The sequence below is a fragment of the Drosophila biarmipes genome, chromosome 3L, assembly GCF_025231255.1.
Source record: "Drosophila biarmipes strain raj3 chromosome 3L, RU_DBia_V1.1, whole genome shotgun sequence".
Taxonomy (NCBI): Eukaryota; Metazoa; Arthropoda; class Insecta; order Diptera; family Drosophilidae; genus Drosophila; species Drosophila biarmipes.
Window position 1 is genome coordinate 10,678,268 of NC_066613.1, and position 14,165 is coordinate 10,692,432.

The following is a 14,165-nucleotide window of genomic DNA, read 5'->3' on the forward strand; positions in this document are numbered from 1 at the left end:
ACATTATATATACAATATATTATAAATATTTATCACAATATCATTACTTTTTAGAGTGATGGATTCGTCGGTGTGCCGCATTTGCCTGGGCACTGGCGAAGACCAAGTCAACATTTATGAACGTACTGTTGGACATGGAGTTTCCGTTGCGGCTATGATTTCGAAGTGCACCGGCCTTGAAGTTGAGAAGGGTGATCGGTTGCCAGAGAACGTTTGCCCTCCCTGCCTGCATGGACTTAAGGATGCTTTTCAGCATTTACTCGAAAAGGAAGTGCATAGGGAGTCGGGTATAGAGAGCCGTATTATAAACCTGGATGCTACCGAAATTAAGAAAGAAGTAGTCGTCGACTTGCGGCCGAAGGAGGTTCCATTTGGAGACGAGTTTCAGTGCCAGGTGAAAAACGAGCCCCTCGTAGAAGACGTGATCGAGGAAGAATCCTGTCCAGCTCCAGAGAGCGCCATCGATGCATGCGACATCCCAATGAAGATCGAGATTGAGGAAAATGATTGGCAGAAACATAAGGATTGTGACGATGATGAAGATTACGAGTCCGCCAATGATAATGATGAGAATAATAGCATGCATAAATGCTCTTCTTGTCTGAAGAATTACACATCGAAATCAGCTCTTAGAAACCATTTCAAAAAACACTCTCGAGCTCGACCGTTTAAGTGTAGCCTGTGCTCGAAGACATTTACACACAATTGTTATCTTAAGCGACACTTACTTAAGCACACAGGAGCAGGTGAAATGCCCTTTAAGTGTTTCCTCTGCCCGCAAACCTTTCCATACAAGTCAGGTCTTCAAAGCCATATTCGAAAACACTCAGAAGAACGATCATTCAATTGTACGTACTGCTCGAAGCACTTTCAAACTCTAGGAAATCTTCAGGCACACGTGCTAAGCCATACAGGAGAAAGAAAGTACCAGTGTACCCACTGCGTGAAGACTTTTGCCCGGAAAGAAATTCTTCAGCTGCACTTGCGAACGCACACAGGAGAAAGACCGTTCGAGTGCTCGCTCTGCCCAAAGACTTTTGTACAGAAGACAGCGCTTAATAACCATCTGCGGACCCACACAGGCGAAAAACCGTTTAAGTGCTCCCACTGTTCAAGGACCTTTGCCAGGAATTCAAGTCTGGAGCTACACCGCCGAACACACACTGGCGAACAACCCTACAAATGTACCCAATGCTCAAAGAGTTTTGCACAACTCACTCACCTAAATGTGCACTTGCGAACCCACACAGGAGAAAAACCGTACAAGTGTTCTATCTGCCCGAAGAGCTATTCTCACCATGTCAGGCTTAAGGGTCACTTGCTAAGCCACAATAGCTTCCTTAAGAACGGACCGTCTGCCCACTCCTTAGAAGTATAAATTATGAGAGGATTTAAACCTATTTTGTATGTAGAGTGGTCGTGAATTCCCATTCCTTGGGATGAAACATAAGAATGGCATCTAAGGAGTACAAACAGGGTCAATGTGTTTACTTCTGTTCCATCCTAGTACAATTTAACTTATAAAAAGGACACTAGTCAAGCATCACATACCTATTGAGTAATTTATTAGATAGGATCAGACTGAATATTATGATAACTATTTGGAAAAAATTTAAACGAGTGCGCTAAGATTATACAAAGATTATTATTTATTTATTATATTTGAATTAGTGGCAACGAATTTAGAATTATTTCTATAGCACCTCTCAATATTTTCCAATATTCATACAGGTACCAATCCATAAACGGCAACCACCTGAATATAAGCGACTACACAACAGCTAGATAAATAACCAAACTAAAAAGAAAAGATTCAGCCCGAATAATCTACAGACAGCCCCTGTAACAGAAAGTCAATGTCAATGCACCATATCCCTTACGAATGCACTGCATTTAATAACAACCGAATCCATATACCCAATAAAACTCTTACTCCACTCCTTTCCCGTCCTACGACCACCAAACTTCCTCAACTTCTCGATTTCGTTGAGAAATCGAACTTATTAAATTATTATCAATTATTAAGATCAATATTAACTAAGAAGCGAAAATCAAAATGAATGAATTTTACCCTTACAAATGAAGAACCGAATAGTAAACTGAAACTGTTGCTTTATTTTTTAACTTTAAGGTAGCAGTATATAAACAAATAAATATTCATTTATTATTTAATCATTGTGTTTGTAGTGTATATATGAGCGGAGTTGTTTAGCAGAGTAATTTTGAATTTCCTTTCCATGTGAAATATATGTCTAGCATTTTGGCTAAAGGAAAGAAAGTTTTATTCCAAACCTATTTTATTTTTACTCCCTTGGATGTGAAATGTAATTTGTTGGTTGCACAATGAAAAAAGCATTTTTGCCTTTTATTTCATTTATGCTGGTTTCAATTTTTATCTTACATTGCTATTTGTCCCTGCATAAAATTAATAATTAAGAGAAATAAGATTTAAAAAACATCGATGAACCGCGGCCAAAAGCATCGATAGCCCTGGCAATCATCGATGTTACCGATGTTTCGATAACATCGTTGCTCCACCTCTGCTAGCAGTCCCTCATCTATCGAAGTTACGCCGGCACGTGTGGTAAAGTAAAAAGTTCACTTGACTTTTTCCAAGCGCTCCAGTTTGCATTTAAGAACTCAAGAACAAAAATGGTGAGTTAATGTTGTGTTGCCCAGCATGCCTCAAAAAAAAGAGCCGAGGATCGCTATGACCCTCGACTTTCCAGAAGGTTCCACAGCTTGCGGGACCTGCTCTCCTTTGCCGGGCTGTTGTGTAATCAGTGAGAGAAACATGAAACATGGGTTAATGGTGTATTTGCTTCTCTGATTCCATCCAGTCCGCCGCTATCAAGAAGATCATCCCCATGCTGGACCGCATCCTGATCCAGCGGGCCGAGGCGCTGACCAAGACGAAAGGCGGCATCGTTCTGCCGGAGAAGTCGGTGGGCAAAGTTCTCGAAGGCACCGTTCTGGCCGTGGGCCCGGGTACCCGCAACGCCGTGAGTATTTCGTCACTATCCGTGGCCAGGCAGTCATCTTAATTGATCGTCCAACCAAATCCGCAGACCACCGGCAGTCACATTCCCATTGGCGTGAAGGAGGGCGACCGCGTCCTGCTGCCCGAGTTCGGAGGCACCAAGGTCAACCTGGAGGGTGACCAGAAAGAGCTGTTCCTCTTCCGCGAATCCGACATCCTGGCCAAACTTGAGTAGATCTCGCCGCCGGAAAGTGTCTCACAATTCTATGAATTCTATGTTTTCTATTAGTACGTAACACACCCACAAACCCGAAACCAGACCTACAATAAACGCTGATGCAATATTTTTGTTTGCATTGCGCATGGACCGCCATTCAATAAATTTCGAGTTACTTGTTAAAATCTAGAACTACCTAGTGTTGGTCGCATTTGGGAACAGCTTATTGTTAAATGGTATCACATTTAACTTATGTGAATTAACAAATATCAAATTGGAAATGGCAAGTTCTTACTTTCTTTCGTAGTATAAAGTTTTGAGTGCCCGTATTATGAATTATGTAAGTCAAGTACAAATTGAGTTTAAAAGGACTTCAAAGAAAAGAGATTGTCTAATATTCAAAAAGATACCACGTTATTCGGATAGAGATTGTCTAATATCCAAAAAGATACCACGTTATTCGGTAAAATATACAAAAATCTATATTTGAACTCCTACTTAAGGCTAAGTTAATCCAACTTTAAATTGCTCAGGCCGTAGACCTGGTTGAAGGCCGACCTCCGCTTGATGTCCGGCATGCCCTCGACGGCGGCCCGTTCCCGAGAGATCTTGACCAGAGCCTCGAAGGAACGCGGCTCCCAAATGGCCAGGTCCGAGAGGACTTTCCTGCAAAGCATGATGGTGATTAACAGATATATGAATCTTTGGGTGCCACCTACTTGTTGAGCAGGATATCAGAGCGCGCCAGGCCCTCCTTGAAGGTTTCCAGACCCACTCCATACTGCTGGCAGCCCGCCTCAACGCGTGTGCTCCACAGTTGCGCCATGTCCAGCTTCTTCAGCTTACGTCCCTTGGTGGCGTAGGCCAGTGCCCTGTGGACACTCCTTATAGCGAGGGAGTAGACATTGCGGGTGCGACTCCTGTAGTGCTGCGGAGTGAAATTTGTATTTGTTTTATTGTTATTTTGAGTGGCAAGATGGGAAAACGTACCGCTGCCAGTTTAAAGATGCGCCTCTTCCGCCAGAATTCATCCGGACCGCGGGCTCGCACCAAGAGTGGCAGATTCAGGAAGACCATGGCTAGATATTAACAGAGGTTTCTTTCAATTCTTTGGTTCTTTAATTGAACTCTAAAAATCTACTTTTTATTTTACATAACCTGCACGGCGCTGTTAACAGCCGCTTATCGGGCTATCGATAAGATATCGGTCGGATGTAGTTGACTGAATACATTCTATTAAACTTATTTGGGTTTATAAATATTAAAAAATGTTATTCATTCAATTTTGGAACCGTTATTTTACTTAATTTACAGAAATCAAATCTATGAAATATCGATATTTTTCAGGTGTCGTTTGTAGCTACAGTGTGAATTCGCTAAAATGTATACTTCAATAAATAACTTCATTCTGTTGAATTTTGTGAGCAAGTAGACTACTATGAATAAGAAGCTTTAAGTTTATTTTTTTAAAAATTAATTACCATAATAAGAAATTATAGACTTCCTTGCTTTCTTTTCAACGGCAGCTCACTGTGTTGCCTATCGTTATCGGAAGCTTTGCCGGTTTATTTACGTTTTGGAGCATTGAACCGAGCAAATGTTTTAAAAACTAGCATTTTCCGTGTTTTGGCGCACACTTGCAGCACAAATAGAGTCCCGATCCCTCGACCATGTGTGCAAATAGCCCCCGCGTCCCCGTCGCGGGGAATGGAGGCTCCACCCGCTGCTCCAGCCTGTGTTCCGAGGGCCGCTTGAGTTTGTATTGCTTTGTGATCACCGCAGCCCTGATCCTCATCCCCTCGGTGCCCCAGATCCACTATGGAATGGTGCCCCAGGTGTGGGGCGCCGTGCTCTGGGGTCCTGTCCTATACTACGCTCTGATCAACATGATTATCCGGTTCGTGTTGCGGAACCACGACTACCAGGTGAGTCACTCCGTAAAATACACATATGTGTATGAGCCTTATCAATATCTTTATTTTACCCCCACAGGTTGCCATTAGGGCCTCCTTCCTGGGCTTTACTATGGCCGTAAGCACGCTGGTAATCTGTTTTGCCCCCACCGAATGGCAGCAATTTGGGGTCTACGGCTGCTTCATGTCCTTTTTCCACTATTCGGAGTTCCTGGTGATCGCCTGTGCAAATCCCCGCACCCTAAGTCTCGATTCCTTCATGCTGAACCACTCGGTGCACTATGGACTGGCTGCCGCAGCCAGCTGGATCGAGTTCTCCCTGGAGGTGTACTTCCTGCCGGAGTTCAAGAGATTCGGCCACATATGGCTGGTGGGCGTGGTCCTGTGCTCCTTTGGCGAGGTGGTTCGCAAGGCGGCTATCATCACAGCAGGACGAAGCTTTACACATTTGGTTAGTTAACTTATGCTTAATTCTTGAATGATTTTAGGAGGATTTAGTATGTAGGATTTATAGGTATACCACATCGTCCTAAGTTTTACGTGGGGTAGTCTAATATAAATTTACATTTTTCATTTCGCGGTCTTGTAACTAAATTTAATTTGTTTTATGATTAATTGCATCCATATCATATCAAGTTAAATTTTGTTCAATTAGACTTACTATTATAAAAAATTCCATCCTAATACACAATTGTAATATTGAACATTACTATCTTCTTTTTACGGATCTTTAGGTCCAGGATGAGAAGCACTCGGATCACAAACTAATTACGAGTGGGATCTACTCCTACTGCCGGCACCCCTCCTACGTCGGCTGGTTCTGGTGGTCCATTGGAACGCAGATCGTGCTGCTCAATCCCATCTGCATATGCATCTATACGCTGGTCAGCTGGCTCTTCTTCCACGATCGCGTCTACGTCGAGGAGTACTCCCTGCTCAACTTCTTCCAGTCGGACTATGTGCGCTATCAGAAGCGGGTGCCAACGGGCCTGCCCTTCATCCGGGGCTATCTGATCGAGTAGTGTCACGGAGCTCGGGTTCAATGTCACAAGCCGCCGTGGAGAACAACAAGTTCTGTTTTAGATGTAGGTAAACAACGTACACGGTAGTCGTCTTTTGTATAGCAAAAAAAGAAATATTTCAAAAGCACATTGTATTTTAAAAAAATAAGTTTTTCTAATATTTAGCTTGTTGGTTTGTATTCATAAACTAGTCAAAGCATGTTGCTGATAATCTAATCTGCTGTTGGGTCAATTGATTGTGAATTTATGGGGTCTTTAATGTAACAGCTGTGCGGTTTCATCTCGCCTCTACTGATATATAACATTTGTATCTTTATGACGCAGCGAATCAGTCAGGTTGCTGATAATAATCTTATCTGCTGATGAGCCTTAGTTATCAGATACTTTCGACATTGTTAGAACGTGTTACACATGTGTACTCCTGATTCAAGCATTTTGTTGGACATACCAAATTTACAGAGTCTATAAATCTGCCTAGATTATCTACATCTGTGTACAATGTACGCAGTACATTTTTGAGACTAATAATCCTGAATAATGACTCAAAACTAATTGATAATCTAAATATAAATATGCCATGCATATCTGTTGTGAAACCCGATACACAAAGGATTGGGCAACACAAATCGGTTGTGTATTTACACCACTTATCTGAAAGACCAAAACAAAGACCTCAAGTTGTGCAAACTGTTAACTTTCGTGTTTCTGTCGCGTGTGTCACTTTCGTTTATTATCAATTTAAATTCGAATATTGCTCTATCTATAAGACACAAGCCTCACTCTCGCTATTTGTTCATGTCATTCCACATGTGTATGCTTTTGTAAGTGTCTGAGTGTGTGGGTTATATGTACAAACAATTATCAGTGTTAACAAAATGTCTTAGTCACTCTCAATTACTTAATTAACAATTGCAAATCTTGCTGCGCTTTGCCCGCCTCCTCCTCTGTCTTCGTGTGTGTGTATAAGGTTTCTGTAGCCTCCGTATCCGGATTTACTCGACAAACTCCGGCTCGCCGGAGTATGTGCATCCAGGATTCTTGATGATGTGCCCGGCCGCATAGTTGCCACACCGGATGCAGACGTCCAGCGACTTGCCCTGCACAAACTGCGACAGGAAACCTCCAACGAATGCGTCCCCAGCGCCATTGGTATCGACAATCTCATGCACCGCCAATTTCGTGACCGGGAACTCCTGCACCGAATCCTGCTGGAAGAGCAGCACGGGGTCGCAGCCCTGCGTGAGAATGGCAATGCGCGGCCGCGCCGGATTCAGTTTGTCGAACGCCACCAGCCGCTTGCCAATCTCGCGCAGATCCCCGCTGGGCCAACTCTGGGCCTCGGCGAAGGCCTGTGCCTCCGCCTCGTTGCCGAAGATGATGTCCACGTAGGGCAGGACGGCCAGCAGCGGTGCCATGTAGAATTGCGATATGAATGGTGCGCTGAGGTTCATTAGGAACGGTCGCTGCTTGGCATGGGCGGTGGCCGCCACCTGCATGATGCTCGGCGGGTTCACGGTGAGGAAGAAGCCCTGTGGAAGTGGATCACAGATTAATAACTCGTATTTCTATTGTTGTTTATTAATATTTACGCAGTAGGTAAGAAAACAAAAAAAAAATAAATTCCAAAATTGTTATTTTGGGAACCTATTAAAAGTGAACAAAATCATTTAACCTTCGTAACTAAAGGTAAATACAATCCGTAGTGAAGGTAAACTAACTTCCTTTTTCCAGGGCAAGGTAATTGTTACATAAGAATGTTAGGAACACAGCAAAAATTATTAATCTATTGACATGAAATGAAAACTAGGCTTATATTGGTTAGTTTTAAGCGTCTAGAAGGTGTCTAAATTTTATAAACGACTTAAAAAATACCTAAGAGTTAAAATTAGATACCTTTCTAATTTCTATTGTTGATAAACAAGTTAGTTTGCAATCAAAAAACACATCTAATCGAGGTGGTATGCGATCGCTTTATAACTTACTTCCCGTTGGGTCGTTTAGCTATGGCTTCCCGCATCGATTCTACGGTTTATCTCAAAAAAGAAGCTCTGCACTCACCGATATGTAGTAGTACTGGGCATTCTCCACCAGAGCCTTGTTGCTAGGCTCTTCCAGGTGATCGATGGTGAAGTTGTTCGCCGCCGCCAGATTGGCGCAGAGCGAGCGGTGAGTGCCGGTGATGAGAACCGCGCAGGTACCCGTGGGCACGTCCTTCTTCACCTGGTAGTGGACGTCCAGGCCGGCGGATTGAGCTTTCTCCTTCAGGATCTCGGCGTACCTATCCTCGCCCACGCAGCCAAAGAACACAGCCACCCTGGGCTGCCGCAGGATCCACTGGGCGATCCTCAGCGAGTTCTGCACGGATCCGCCTGCCAGGAACTCCGCCCGGTAGCCCTCGACCAGCTCCCCATAAATGGGCATGTGTCGGTCCTCGGCCAGGATCGCATCGTCCTCGTTCATCGAGTACTTTTGCAGGAAGTCCAGGGGGACGACGGCGGAGATGTCCAGCAGCGGGTTGCCGCAGCCCACCAGGATTCCTTCTCTGCGAAAGGAAAATCGTAGGAGCTATTAGTGTTATTTCCCCTATTTTAGTAGGTTTATGTGTAGAAGCCCCGAACCTAACGTTGCTGCTGATACGATCGCACATGTTGCTCGTCTGAGGGCCTGATGCTAATGCGCCCAATTAACGATTCCGTCCAACATCGAGCACAGCAAGAGCTTTCAGCGCAATCAGCAGGCGATGAACCTCAGAGATAGCCCTACCCCAGAAGACTAGCAGTTGGAGTATTAGGTATACGTCAGTACACAGAAAAAAGTGTGAATAGGGTCTCTTACAAAGTGGCTCATTCAATATACATAAAATAAATGTGACCACAAAAACCTAAACATTGATGTTAAGGGAAATGAGATATTCAAAGATTCTTTATTATATAATATCAGCAGCCAGCTAGAATTGCTTTTGAGATCATAACACCCGTTCGAATGATATGAAAATTGGGATGTGGTTGGCTCTTGATAAGAATAAGAAAGGTATAAAAAACAGAGTTAACATAAATATCATGTCCTAATGATATCATGATCATCACCCACCCTCATAATGCAATCACAGGCATGATCAATTTTTGGGACGACAGTGTGGTCTTGTTTACGATTATATTTGTATTTGTGGGCAAGAATTCGCCCTCCTTATCAGTCACATATTTCTAATTCGAGAGCTTGAGGCGCCGAAGAACACGGGCGGATATATGTATATGGTAATTCATTCATATGCCGCCGGGCGGACCTCCACACCCCCTGAGCCCGCATTCTTCCCGTATCTTACGGGTCAACATCGGGAGACCCTAGAATCTGGATCTAAATTCCAGATAGCGAAGGCAAACACGCGCACGCAGACAGGCGGAGCACACGATTTTCACATGCCGCCGTAAATTTTCGGCAATTATACGGTCGTGTGTATGTGCGCCACGAGAATCGGGAGCACATGGTGGGTTTTCTCCTTCTTTTTCGGTAATAATAAAACCCCACCACAGATGCAACTCACTGTAGCGTGCTCGTCATTCTGCTCGTCGTTGTTGCTGCTGCTGGGCTGCCTTCTTATGTAAACATAAACAAGTTGTTGCACTTCAGATCTCCAGCGTGGGCCTCAGCTCGGTGGAATCGCTCTCCGGGGGATAATCAGATGCAGTCGCGGGTATTTATGGCGAATTGGTTCACCAGCGGTTGAAGACGGAAGCGCGAGTTGCGGCCGTTGGGAATTTTGGGATTGTTTATCTCAGAGTTACCAGGTGCCGGGGTCAGGTACCTTTCCCTAACGCCTGCGCCCACTCGTACACCGCGAAAAGATTCTACCGATTCACTGGAAATGACCATGTGCCGGGGTAAAAGTTTTCTGTCCGATTTTCTGCTTGTCGGATCAAGTCATTAAAAAAAGAAAAACACAGGTTTTATAGTAAATAAACCTTTTTTTAACTTAAAAATTTAATGGAATTGATCAAAATAATCAAGGAATTAACATACAAAATGAACTCATGTTTAATTTGTAAAAATTTCTAAAGCTGACATAATTTATTTTTTGATAATTAAATTCTTTAGAATTTTTACCTACCTAGATAGATGTAAGTCTTAAATAACTAGGTGGGTTTCTAAAATGTACAATTTTAAATTAAAATAAAATAGGATGCGCGTTCCAAAACGGTCTGCAGTGCGAACGGTCGTTCAAATGTCCCCAGCTATCGATAGCCTTTAAATACCACCCTGCGCCATAATCGATAGATCGTATTAGCCGAAAACACACATCGCCATCGCCCAGCGCTTCCTTTCTCTTTCTTTCCGGTTGTCAAAAGGTACAGAAGTGATTTTTTTAGCTCCGCGTGGACCCGCTATTATTAACCATTTTTCGTTTATTTTCAGTGCAGTGCATCCCGAACCGCTAAACAATGGCCGACGTTGATGTGTGAGTGCATGTTTCATTTACGAAAAACTATATTTTCGCCTTGCTTGGCGCGCCGCTTGTTGATGAAATTAATTGGTCCGTGTTTATGAATTTCCATTGATTATAAATTCTCCAATTACTGAACAAGCAAGGCTGAATGGAGTTCATTGTTGTCTTAATTGTTGTTAAGGATGACTTAATGCTAATATACTCTGTTCTCCCGCCGTAGTGATGTTCCCTCCGCTGCCCCCGTGCTCGATGGCGCCATGGACATTAACACCGCCCTGCAGGAGGTCCTGAAGAAGTCCCTGATCGCCGATGGACTCGTCCACGGCATCCACCAGGCCTGCAAGGCCCTGGACAAGTGAGTAGTCCAACAGTCCCGAGATGAAGATGGTGATTCACTTCTTGGGCTTCTGATTTGGTTGCATCAGCCTAGAAATGCTAATGTTGTAGTTCAGATCAGTCCATCTTTCTAAGTCCTATAATTTGATATATGAAGAATAATGAAAGATGGGAATACCTGTATCCTTAAGGCGAGATCTTCTACAAACCACGTTTTCCAACTTGCCGGTGTTAGTTCTACGTAACATATTTCCATGCAATCCAACTTATTTCTAATAGAAAGCCTAATCCATATTAGATAAAAGATACAAAGAGCCTAAGTCTTAGCTTCTTGTCTTCATATTTTCGGTAAACTAGCGTTCATGTTGCCCCAAAATAAGCGTAAATCATTCAGCCCGAGAAGAGTCACCATCTTATGCAGTTTACACTTGCTGATGTGCCTATGATGAAATTAATTGGTCCGTGTTTATGAATTTATATTGATTAAAAACCCTCCAATTACTGAGCAAGAGTCAGCAAAACAAACTGCATTAAATTATATACCAATGAAAGAGCAATCCCCTACCCATTGCCATTTTATTCACCTCCCCAGGCGTCAGGCTGTCCTCTGCATCCTGGCCGAGTCCTTCGACGAGCCCAACTACAAGAAGCTGGTCACCGCCCTGTGCAACGAGCACCAGATCCCCCTGATCCGCGTGGACTCGCACAAGAAGCTGGGCGAGTGGTCCGGCCTGTGCAAGATCGACAAGGAGGGCAAGCCCCGCAAGGTGTGCGGCTGCTCCGTGGTCGTGATCAAGGATTTCGGTGAGGAGACACCCGCTTTGGACGTGGTTAAGGACCATCTCAGGCAGAACAGCTAAACTGCTGTCCCCTGTCTGCTGAATGAGAGACTACGTGAAAGTTTTTTTTAAGCTATTCGCTAATTGAAAATAAAACGTAATGCACCTGAATCCAGATGAAAATAAAAGAAAGTTGACCTTTTTACATTTTTGGAATGTTCTATTCTAATTAGGCGTTACTTTTTTTTGATTAAAGCTGGGCTATATTATTCTTTAAGGCAGACCAGCTTGTGCTGTGGCCAATCCTTGAGCTGGCAGTCTCTAAAGGGAGAAAAATGCACTGGTTATTAAGAGACTTGAATATTAAGTTCTGTGATCCAACCCACCGGGAGCAGTAGTGCACTTGCTTGCAGCTTGCGCACTTCTTTTTGGCCTTCTCCTGGCAGGTGGCACAGCTGTGCTCCACCCCGCCATCGCCACCAGCTCCGGAATCCTTAGTCTCATCCACTTTCAGGGCCTCCATGTTCTTCTCCAGCTCGCAAAGTAAATCCGTGCCGTAGGCTTTGCTCAGTCGACTAGCCATAGCGCAGATGTCGTCCTTGTTTTTGTTGAGGAAAACCGCGTCCTGTTCCTGGGCTATCTGGTAAAAGCCGCCGTTCTGCTCCACGTCCTTCATCAGCTCCTCTTGGATCTGCGGAATGTCCTCCAGCAAGAGGGACTGCGACTTGCCCGTATTGCCGCTGAGCGTCAGGCGGCTGAGGAACGCCTTGAGTTCTATGAGCGGTGGCAGTTGGTCCAGCAAAGTCTCGTGCATCAGGCCCAAAAGCTAAGTATTCATGGTAGGTATAGGGTCTGGAAGAAGTTGAGTCACAACTAACCTTGCTTAACTGCTTGCAGCGTGCCTCGTTGAGCGTATAGTTCTCCATGATTTGGGCGTTTAGGAGAAGCTGACGCACACAGAACCAGGCCTGAGCCTCCGGCTTTACAATCTTGGCCACATCATCCACATTGGTCCACTTCTCGTCGATGAATTTCTGCAGCCCCTTGCTAGTCTTCCGTAGCCAGGGACTAAAATTATAGGAAATTCAAATATTCAGTTAGAGAAAAATTCCAAAAATCCTAGAGCTCACCGAAAACAAAGAACATCAACCATGAGCCAGGGGATGTCGTGGGTCACCAACAAACGTCGTGCCGCGCTCAGATGAAACAAACCCACATTATCCGCCAGATAATTTAACACGGAGATGCAGCGCAAGCCAATCTTATAGATAAAGTCGCGTTTCTGGCGCTCCAGCTCCGTGAGCACTGCCTCATCCACATCCAGCTTGGACTCATTCTCGTGGTAGCCCATGCTGACCAAGCCAATGACCTGGGAAACCGCTTGGGCGCAGTAGTCAATCAAATCCAGCACCGACTCCTGCAGCGTCTCGCAGCCACTGGGATGGTAGAGGCATACGTCCAGGAGAGCCACCAGCGAAGCCTCGTGATACAGCACCGTGTAGATGAGGAACGTGGCCTGGGGATTGGGATCTATCTCCAGCAGGTGCGGCAGAACCCGGGTCTTCCAGAGGGTCACGCAATAGGCCTCGTGGATCAGCACCCGCAGCTTGTCGCGCGAGATGAGGAACTCCTTGACCTCCTCCTCGCGGTTCTGGGTCAGTTCCAGGGAGGCCTGCTGGCTCAGCTTGATGATCATCTCGTGCACCTCCAGCCACTTGGTGCTGCCCACCTCACGCACCTCGAACGGTCGGATGCTCTCCACAAAGAGATACATCTCCTCCGGATACACAAAGTTCAGCATTTTTGCTAGGTATTGATTTCGATTTCTTAAGAATTTTCAGAACCCGGCTGTTAGGACGTTAGGGTTTTGTTAATGACAAATTAAGAGTCGTCTAGGGGTTAAGAAAAACATTTTGGGTTGCCATGGCAAGCAGCGGTTGCTAGGATTCTGGAATGTTATATGGAGGTACGACCTGAATATACATATGTATTTTCAATTTCTAAATATATTATAAGAATACCTTTTTCCACGGCAATGATCGAATTTTAGGGATTACAAATATGAGGAATTACAAGTTAATTTAGAATTTTTATAGATAAACTTAAGCACTCCGAAATAATTCAGGGCTGTGAAATGGTAATATTTTTTTAACATATATATTTTAAAGATTACTATTTGGTAATTCATTTACAATACATAAATAATAAATCCATCTATTTTTTTACATCTACCTTTTTAAGATCCCAAAAAACGAAAGTAATATTCGTAAATAATATCCATATAAATGTTTTATTTTTTCATAGACGGAAATGTAAAAAAAATGTATATTATAAAATTAAGATAATTTACTGATTATCCAACAATCCTTTTCCATTTATCCTAAACTTCAATTAAGTCGAATTTGTGTAAATACTCGTAAAAGGTAATTTATTTTTGAAAGCATTTGAATTCCCAATTATATAGTGGGAATTATTGC

General features: G+C 43.9%; 7 protein-coding genes and 2 non-coding genes across 11 annotated transcripts; 6 read left to right on the forward strand and 3 right to left on the reverse strand.

The window, feature by feature from the left end:
* The first annotated feature begins 42 nt into the window (after positions 1 to 42).
* LOC108027989 (oocyte zinc finger protein XlCOF6.1) lies at positions 43 to 2,172 on the forward strand. Its single transcript, XM_017099615.3, has one exon. It carries the CDS (start codon positions 59 to 61, stop codon positions 1,376 to 1,378), a length of 1,320 nt encoding a protein of 439 aa, XP_016955104.1. The 5' UTR covers positions 43 to 58; the 3' UTR covers positions 1,379 to 2,172.
* A 320-nt stretch (positions 2,173 to 2,492) lies between these two features.
* On the forward strand, positions 2,493 to 3,389 carry LOC108028826 (10 kDa heat shock protein, mitochondrial). Its single transcript, XM_017100815.3, has 3 exons — positions 2,493 to 2,655; positions 2,841 to 3,002; positions 3,069 to 3,389. The coding sequence occupies exons 1-3, from the start codon at positions 2,653 to 2,655 to the stop codon at positions 3,213 to 3,215; spliced, it is 312 nt and encodes a 103-aa protein (XP_016956304.1). The 5' UTR covers positions 2,493 to 2,652; the 3' UTR covers positions 3,216 to 3,389.
* Positions 3,390 to 3,653: 264 nt separating this feature from the next.
* Positions 3,654 to 4,427, reverse strand: LOC108028825 (39S ribosomal protein L20, mitochondrial). 2 transcript variants are annotated; one of them, XM_017100814.3, is made up of 4 exons: positions 4,339 to 4,427; positions 4,188 to 4,276; positions 3,917 to 4,125; positions 3,654 to 3,863 (listed from the first exon to the last, which is right to left on the reverse strand). In XM_017100814.3, exons 2-4 carry the CDS (start codon positions 4,272 to 4,274, stop codon positions 3,707 to 3,709), a joined length of 453 nt encoding a protein of 150 aa, XP_016956303.1. In that variant the 5' UTR covers positions 4,275 to 4,276; positions 4,339 to 4,427; the 3' UTR covers positions 3,654 to 3,706. The 2 variants fall into 2 exon arrangements, with proteins under 2 accessions (XP_016956303.1, XP_016956300.1); XM_017100811.3 differs by having other exon boundaries at positions 4,188 to 4,378.
* A 305-nt stretch (positions 4,428 to 4,732) lies between these two features.
* On the forward strand, positions 4,733 to 6,348 carry LOC108028638 (protein-S-isoprenylcysteine O-methyltransferase). The gene is made up of 3 exons (XM_017100563.3): positions 4,733 to 5,122; positions 5,190 to 5,561; positions 5,845 to 6,348. The coding sequence occupies exons 1-3, from the start codon at positions 4,868 to 4,870 to the stop codon at positions 6,130 to 6,132; spliced, it is 915 nt and encodes a 304-aa protein (XP_016956052.1). The 5' UTR covers positions 4,733 to 4,867; the 3' UTR covers positions 6,133 to 6,348.
* Positions 6,349 to 6,827: 479 nt separating this feature from the next.
* Positions 6,828 to 9,910, reverse strand: LOC108028637 (uncharacterized). Of its 2 annotated transcripts, none has more exons than XM_017100562.3 (3): positions 9,674 to 9,910; positions 8,191 to 8,674; positions 6,828 to 7,661 (listed from the first exon to the last, which is right to left on the reverse strand). In XM_017100562.3, the coding sequence occupies exons 1-3, from the start codon at positions 9,688 to 9,690 to the stop codon at positions 7,125 to 7,127; spliced, it is 1,038 nt and encodes a 345-aa protein (XP_016956051.1). In that variant the 5' UTR covers positions 9,691 to 9,910; the 3' UTR covers positions 6,828 to 7,124. The 2 variants fall into 2 exon arrangements, with proteins under 2 accessions (XP_016956051.1, XP_016956050.1); XM_017100561.3 differs by lacking the exon at positions 9,674 to 9,910 and adding an exon at positions 8,751 to 8,907.
* Positions 9,911 to 10,470: 560 nt separating this feature from the next.
* Positions 10,471 to 11,893, forward strand: LOC108028656 (40S ribosomal protein S12). Its single transcript, XM_050885948.1, has 3 exons — positions 10,471 to 10,585; positions 10,794 to 10,928; positions 11,502 to 11,893. Exons 1-3 carry the CDS (start codon positions 10,569 to 10,571, stop codon positions 11,767 to 11,769), a joined length of 420 nt encoding a protein of 139 aa, XP_050741905.1. The 5' UTR covers positions 10,471 to 10,568; the 3' UTR covers positions 11,770 to 11,893.
* On the forward strand, positions 10,642 to 10,712 carry LOC122819092 (small nucleolar RNA U18). Its single transcript, XR_006368543.1, has one exon. It is a non-coding gene; the product is annotated as a small nucleolar RNA U18 (small nucleolar RNA).
* Positions 11,349 to 11,419, forward strand: LOC122819090 (small nucleolar RNA U18). Its single transcript, XR_006368541.1, has one exon. It is a non-coding gene; the product is annotated as a small nucleolar RNA U18 (small nucleolar RNA).
* Positions 11,888 to 13,591, reverse strand: LOC108028654 (zinc finger MYND domain-containing protein 10 homolog). Its single transcript, XM_017100580.3, has 4 exons — positions 12,819 to 13,591; positions 12,567 to 12,756; positions 12,075 to 12,514; positions 11,888 to 12,009 (listed from the first exon to the last, which is right to left on the reverse strand). Exons 1-4 carry the CDS (start codon positions 13,487 to 13,489, stop codon positions 11,955 to 11,957), a joined length of 1,356 nt encoding a protein of 451 aa, XP_016956069.1. The 5' UTR covers positions 13,490 to 13,591; the 3' UTR covers positions 11,888 to 11,954.
* Between the last annotated feature and the right edge of the window lie 574 nt (positions 13,592 to 14,165).

Coding starts and splice junctions, on each gene's coding strand:
- LOC108028825 (XM_017100814.3), bottom strand. CDS start 4,274: ATGGTCTTCCTGAATCTGCCACTCTTGGTGCGAGCCCGCGGTCCGGAT. Junction 4,126..4,187: donor GCATCTTTAAACTGGCAGCG/GTACGTTTTCCC, acceptor TTCACTCCGCAG/CACTACAGGAGTCGCACCCG. Junction 3,864..3,916: donor TCTGATATCCTGCTCAACAA/GTAGGTGGCACC, acceptor CATGCTTTGCAG/GAAAGTCCTCTCGGACCTGG.
- LOC108028638 (XM_017100563.3), top strand. CDS start 4,868: ATGTGTGCAAATAGCCCCCGCGTCCCCGTCGCGGGGAATGGAGGCTCC. Junction 5,123..5,189: donor TGCGGAACCACGACTACCAG/GTGAGTCACTCC, acceptor TTACCCCCACAG/GTTGCCATTAGGGCCTCCTT. Junction 5,562..5,844: donor GACGAAGCTTTACACATTTG/GTTAGTTAACTT, acceptor ACGGATCTTTAG/GTCCAGGATGAGAAGCACTC.
- LOC108028826 (XM_017100815.3), top strand. Junction 3,003..3,068: donor GCCCGGGTACCCGCAACGCC/GTGAGTATTTCG, acceptor CCAAATCCGCAG/ACCACCGGCAGTCACATTCC.
- LOC108027989 (XM_017099615.3), top strand. CDS start 59: ATGGATTCGTCGGTGTGCCGCATTTGCCTGGGCACTGGCGAAGACCAA.
- LOC108028656 (XM_050885948.1), top strand. Junction 10,929..11,501: donor GCCTGCAAGGCCCTGGACAA/GTGAGTAGTCCA, acceptor TCACCTCCCCAG/GCGTCAGGCTGTCCTCTGCA.
- LOC108028637 (XM_017100561.3), bottom strand. CDS start 8,779: ATGTGCGATCGTATCAGCAGCAACGTTAG. Junction 8,675..8,750: donor CGTATCAGCAGCAACGTTAG/GTTCGGGGCTTC, acceptor TTCCTTTCGCAG/AGAAGGAATCCTGGTGGGCT. Junction 7,662..8,190: donor CCCAGTACTACTACATATCG/GTGAGTGCAGAG, acceptor CCACTTCCACAG/GGCTTCTTCCTCACCGTGAA.
- LOC108028654 (XM_017100580.3), bottom strand. CDS start 13,489: ATGCTGAACTTTGTGTATCCGGAGGAGATGTATCTCTTTGTGGAGAGC. Junction 12,757..12,818: donor GTTGATGTTCTTTGTTTTCG/GTGAGCTCTAGG, acceptor CTATAATTTTAG/TCCCTGGCTACGGAAGACTA. Junction 12,010..12,074: donor CAAGTGCACTACTGCTCCCG/GTGGGTTGGATC, acceptor TTCTCCCTTTAG/AGACTGCCAGCTCAAGGATT.